The sequence below is a fragment of the Melitaea cinxia genome, chromosome 11 (assembly GCF_905220565.1).
Source record: "Melitaea cinxia chromosome 11, ilMelCinx1.1, whole genome shotgun sequence".
Classification (NCBI taxonomy): Eukaryota; Metazoa; Arthropoda; class Insecta; order Lepidoptera; family Nymphalidae; genus Melitaea; species Melitaea cinxia.
This window is the reverse complement of record NC_059404.1, coordinates 8,989,881-8,995,880: the sequence shown is the minus strand read 5'-3', so window position 1 is coordinate 8,995,880 and position 6,000 is coordinate 8,989,881. Positions and strand designations below refer to the sequence as shown.

General features: G+C 29.3%; 1 protein-coding gene across 1 annotated transcript in view; it reads right to left on the bottom strand.

Moving 5' to 3' along the window:
* Positions 1 to 2,799: 2,799 nt before the first annotated feature.
* The window catches only part of LOC123657764 (lachesin-like), a 39,270-nt gene continuing 36,069 nt past the window's right edge, over positions 2,800 to 6,000 (bottom strand). Inside the window, exons 5-8 of the mRNA XM_045593276.1 lie at positions 5,249 to 5,377; positions 4,483 to 4,617; positions 4,205 to 4,357; positions 2,800 to 3,012 (exon numbers count right to left, since the gene is read on the bottom strand). Of these exons, the coding sequence (XP_045449232.1) occupies positions 2,843 to 3,012; positions 4,205 to 4,357; positions 4,483 to 4,617; positions 5,249 to 5,377 (587 nt within the window). The 3' untranslated portion in view covers positions 2,800 to 2,842. The remainder of the gene's footprint in view (positions 3,013 to 4,204; positions 4,358 to 4,482; positions 4,618 to 5,248; positions 5,378 to 6,000) is intronic.

Sequence of the window (6,000 nt, the reverse complement as noted above, 5' to 3'; positions counted from 1 at the left end):
GACTATTAGCTCCTGGTTTTATTTCACGTGCACAGTTGGGATTTTGTAAGAGAAATAACTAACCCTGTAATAATATTGTACTATCACTTGGGTTTGGTTGTAAAGATATAAACCTTTAATAAGTTTCGTTTTGTATTTAAAACTGTAAATTTTTCCAATTGTTCTTTGTTTACTTAACTAAATGATGAGTACTGTGACGATCTTAAAACGGGATTAATATAAATATTTCATCTTGTCTTTAAATTTTAAATAGATTAGGCTACTAAATCGGTTGCGTGTAATTATTATTTTAATTGTTAATGTCTCAAGTTTAAACCAGAGCAATAGGATGGAAACATGCACCAGTTTTTAAGGTAGACTTCCAGAAAAAAACGTGTGATTCGCGTTCAAAGATACAGACAGACAAACAAGAATACTAAAAATAGTAGTTTTGCTTTTTTTGGCCCTATAAAGATATTTCTTGTATTTTTTTTTATTGAACTACAGGAGTATTATTGTAGAAATAGATTTTATAGTTATGTAGTTTTAATACAATTTTTAATAGGTTTTCGTCTTTCTATTAGATATAGGTGTTTTTCTTTATATAGTTTTTAAACTATTTATTTTGCTATTAAAAGTGAAACATTTAGAAGGTGACAATAGGGCAACAGTACCTCCTAAAGTCGTTACCTCAACTAAGAGCAAACAGAATCACGTAAGTTTTCGTCACGTACAAGGAATTCTGATGAACTTCATTCAATTATGAGAGTGAAAGGTGAAATTGTAAGTAACGGACGAACACTTCAGATTAAGGTAACTTCAAACTATAATTTTATATATGTATATATACAAGCATCCTCGTATATATATATATATATATATATATATATATATATATATAACATTTTTAATAGACAATAATAATTATTACGTGGACAAATTTCGTATGCTGTATGAATGAATAATAAATAGATTTCATCTATTTATTTTATTGCAATTTTTTTTTAGTACCAGCTTTGTTTCTGTTTTTGCTCAAGATGGTCGCTAAGTTTCGGGTTTGAAGTTATTTTTGAGCTGATAGGATAGATTACATTATCTTTTGTGAGTAATATAGTTTGTAATTCGTGATATAAAAACAGATGACCGTGACAGAAATATTACAGGACAATTTTTAAAATATTTTCTCTTGAATAAAAAATAATTCGGACCTTAAGTATTATTAAGTATATATATGTATATATATGTATATATATATATATATATATATATATGTGTGTGTGTGTGTGTGTGTATATAACTGTATCAAATTTTGAATCCCACCGAATATCAAATCATAATATAACTAGTGTTCTAGCTTCTAGTATTAACTCTAATAATACCTAGCTTCATATGCATTCATTTGTTTACTTTTAGTGTAATGCGCGGCCAACACATAAAAAAGTACATACAATTTGCGCTTAATTATTTTTTTCAAAATAGTTTAAATTATAAAAAGTTGGTTATTACAGTTTTATATAGGTATAGATAAAATCGTAAAGTTAAAAACATTTTTATTTATAGGACGTGTTGTCGATTCAGTGGCAATAACAGGTGGTATAAACACGATATAAACTTGTAAAATGTTTGCGTAGTTCGAACGGACGCAGATGCTGAGATCATCCTGGATAAACATAAAATATAAAAGGCTCAGGACACGACGTGCATGATATATTACAGCACTAGCATTTCTCGTAATATGTATGTTTAAAAGAGTTTGTGACGGTAGACCGTCACTTAGGTTCAACAAAGTTACTGTTCTTGTTCTTCGCTTCGTTTCATTTCGTTTTTTAATAAAAGTGAAATGTCATTCGTCACCTAGATATCTCTAATTTAAAAGAATTTTGAAGTAAATTCTATACAATTATTCTAAAAGAAGTGAAGCACTCTATTTATGACTTTATCACTATCGATCGATCAGCAAGGAAGGAAACCGCTGTGTCTTTTTTAGGTGTTAAGTAATCAATAAACGAAATGAAGTGATATATAAAGGTAATGAAGATAACCCGATATGAAGAAAAACCGTTATTGTATGTGATTTTAATTTAAAATAAAGGTTTATTATCCATTAAGCTTAGGTATACTAAAAAAAGAACAATATTTATTAAGCTTAAAAAGACAAGGCGGTCGTTTCTCTCTAAGGAAATTTAATAATAACGCGTTATGAAATAAGGGTATATATTTTAAATTAAACTAAATGAGACATATAATGAGACTAGTATAGTAAAATTCGTATGAAACAAGTATAAATTAAATCGTCAAAAGTTTATTCGTTCAGGTGATTTACGAAACAACTTAAGCCGTATAATTGAAGACGATAAACCGAAAGTTTTTAGTACTCGGTAAGTTAAATATACAGGTGGTGGATGCTAAGTGAAAACGAAAATGTTTGTCATGGAGGTTCATTAAAAATGTATATTCAATGTGAACGGCGAATTAATTTTATATTTTATAACGTTTAAGAATTTTAACTTTTAATGTGACAAATTGTTTATTATTCTATTATGAGCGTATTATGTAATGAATACGTTACTTGGATTATTAATATTTTACGAATTCAACAAAACCTACTGTCATCAAACAATCTTTTAGTAGATTGATATTAGATAAAAGAGATATTTAGCTAGCTGCCTGTTTGTTATGTAATGTACTTTCTTTCTAATAAAGATGTTCTTATATCTCTTTACACTAATAGCCTTTTTATTCTTCCAAGAATGAAGAAATTCAAACTTTGGGATGATTTCTCTATTAACAATAATTAAGTAATGAACTGAAACAACAGCAAAAAGATTACTGTAACAATATATTTTGTATATACAAAGTAGCTTTATAATAATATGGTAATAATGGTAAGTAGTGGAGCGAGTAGAGACGTGACAATTGGCGTGATTGCCGTAGCCGTGCTCCGTTTCAACGCCTCGAGCTCACTGACGTCAGGCGTTTCTTCGAAGTCCCCCACTTCGTTGTATTGCATCTCTTCGAATTTACCAGAGAGAGCTGCAGTGGAAAAAGTTTAATTAATTATTAGTTTAAGATTTTTTTTAATTATATTAACTAGCTGTGACCATACGCTTTTACTTGCGATAGCTTGGTAGCAAAAACGTAATGAATATTTGGTCGGCTTAAAACGTTCCCTAAATAGAATCCTAATACGGAAAAAGTAATTTATATATTTAAAACCTTATAATGATAATTCATACCCAAGCTTTCATTTTCATCAACCACTCAAAGCAGTTAATATATAAAACAGAAATTACGAATATACCTCTACTTGCTCTATTTTCACAAATTCTCAACTCCACACTCATAATATTATAATTTGATGCCGGCTTATTTAATTTACAAGCGCACATGATGAATATATACGTTGCCTGTTTAAAAAATAATTGCTACAATTAAAGTCACATAAATTTGCACTTAGTTAAAATAAATACGTATATGTTATGAAAAAGAGGTTTGATAAATTCATTTCGTTCATATGAAATGTTGAACTTTAATTATAGGATTTACGAACTTTTTAGTAGGAGCAAAACACGGTGTCATTAGAGCCTTTATTTATTCAAATACTTAAAGTTACATTTCCTCAATAAAATGCAAGACTCAGAGTATTCATACAAACGTTGAGTATATAATAGGAATGGGTCTAACGCCGAGTTGCACGAAACAAAATTAAAATTTAAGTTGAGATTTAACTAATTCAATCACAAGAATTTCATACAATTCTTGCGATTAAATTAGTTTAATCACTACTTAAATTTTAATTTCTTTTCGTGCAATTCGGCGTTAATCTATAAATATATTTATTCATCCGTTATATACTTGTTTATACTTTTAAAATTTTTGAATAAAGAAGTGTGAAAAAGTTATTTTATTCACGTTAATAAACGTACAAGCAATTTGTCTATCTTTTTGTAAGTTCAGTGAACCAATGTCGATTAATTTGTATCTTTGTTCGTTTATACACAATATAGGAGAAAGGTCTTTTTTTGTGAAAATAAAACTTGAAGGAGGACTTGATGTGGAGGTGTGTACAAAATAAGCGTAGAAAATTTAAGTGGGAAAATGATAATTACGTAAGTTCTAGACGTTCTAACTATGGACATAAATTCATATCAATACTGTCGATAAAAATAAATGGATATATTTCTAAACATTAAGTAAGGTATAGTTAATACACATGGTTACTTACGATACAATTTTATAGTCCCATCAGTGTCTCCTAGTGAGTTTTTTGATATGCAACTGTATGTACCGAATGTACTTCGTCCTACTTTTTTTATTTTTAACCTCATGTCAACTTCGTAACCTCTTTCAATAGCAGTCACTTCGAACCTTTTGTCAGCTGTCGAAAAAAATAATAGTTAAAATAAAAGTTAATACATAACATCCCAATATGGTAACAAAGGAATCATTGCCAATTGTAAAACCAATTTATCAAAACAAGTAAGTTGAAAAATTCAAACTTACTCTGCGATATAATTTGTTCATTTATCGTCCAGTAATTAATGGATCTCGGGAAAGCTTCTGAGTGACAGTCCAAATGTATCGTGTCGCCTTCATTTGCTCCCACTAACTGGTTTTGTATTGTCATAATTGGTGGAACTGTAAAACAAATCTAAGATTAATCTCACATACACATAAATAATTAAAAATATTAGCATGTTATATATATAGCATGTGTCTTCTTATTATAAAATTAGGATATTGAATAGAGATTTAGATCAACATTAAGTTATTGCAAGATAAAAAATGTAAAGAGAATTAGTCTTCCCACGTACATTTTCAAGAGGCTCTGTATCAATAAACTTTCAATACCTATTTTTCAGTGAATCGGCAACATGTAAAAGTTTCGAACCCTCTCGTTAGCTAGATACTAGGGTTTGCTCTAGGGTAGAATTTTAATAGGCTGCTAGATTTTTTTATAACGGTTTACATTGATTTGTATCATACTGTATGAAATAAAATAGTAACGATGTTAGTTCATTAAACTATGAAATTTAAATTTAACCAAAAATAATACATTGTAATTTATTACTGTAATACTTAGCAGTCAACTATTTATATACTAACTTGTACAAAAGATCGAACAAATTACACCTTCAACTCTCAAAGATGCCGTCCAAACTCGCACACGAAGCAATCTTTAAAACACCGAGCGCATCAATCAACGTCCGAAGTACTAGAATCGATCAATTGTTGCAGCTTAGTCAGTGAGTTAATAGCGTTTACTCACAATGAACGACAAGCATGACTCGCTTGCTGACGGAAGGCGGCACTCCGTTGCTCGCGATGCAGAGGTACGCCCCCATGTGCAGTCGTGACACCTTCACTAAGTGCAGTACGGCACCGTTCACCGACGAGTCTAGATTAGCAAACTGTAATTAAACGCTAGAAAATAAAATTCTAAATACAGGGAATTTATGTCTGAATAAAACGAGTGTATTCGTAATGTATTAGAAGTACATGCAAGGACTACTTTAATATGCATTAAAGCGTTTCATGTTCGTGACGTCTTTATTTTGTTTCATTTTATTTGATGTTTTGATTTAATATTATCAGTGTATTTTGGTATTTGTTCTATTAGTACATTCATTACTGAACTATATTTTGTTTTGTAAGTGTAAGGAGAATACATCATTATTTAAACAACTTTAGCTGTTTATTTTTATAATAAAAAATATCGAATGATCATAAAAGAAAAGAGTTAAGAAGACATAAATTTTAAACTAAAACAAAAATTTTACAGTGAACTAAAATGTTTATACGTTACAATTGAAAAAAAAAACTTAAAAAAAAAGAAAAAAGCTGTTAGCATAAATTTTAACATCGGCTAAAATAAAGAATAAAAGTTGTGAACTCTATAAGTTTTACCCCAAAACGAATTCAGAAGTTTTTAATAACGTGCGTAGTCACAGTAAACGCCGAGCATTAAATAAATCACAATTTCCATTTTTTGTGCGAATTATTTTTTTATTAGAGATCACA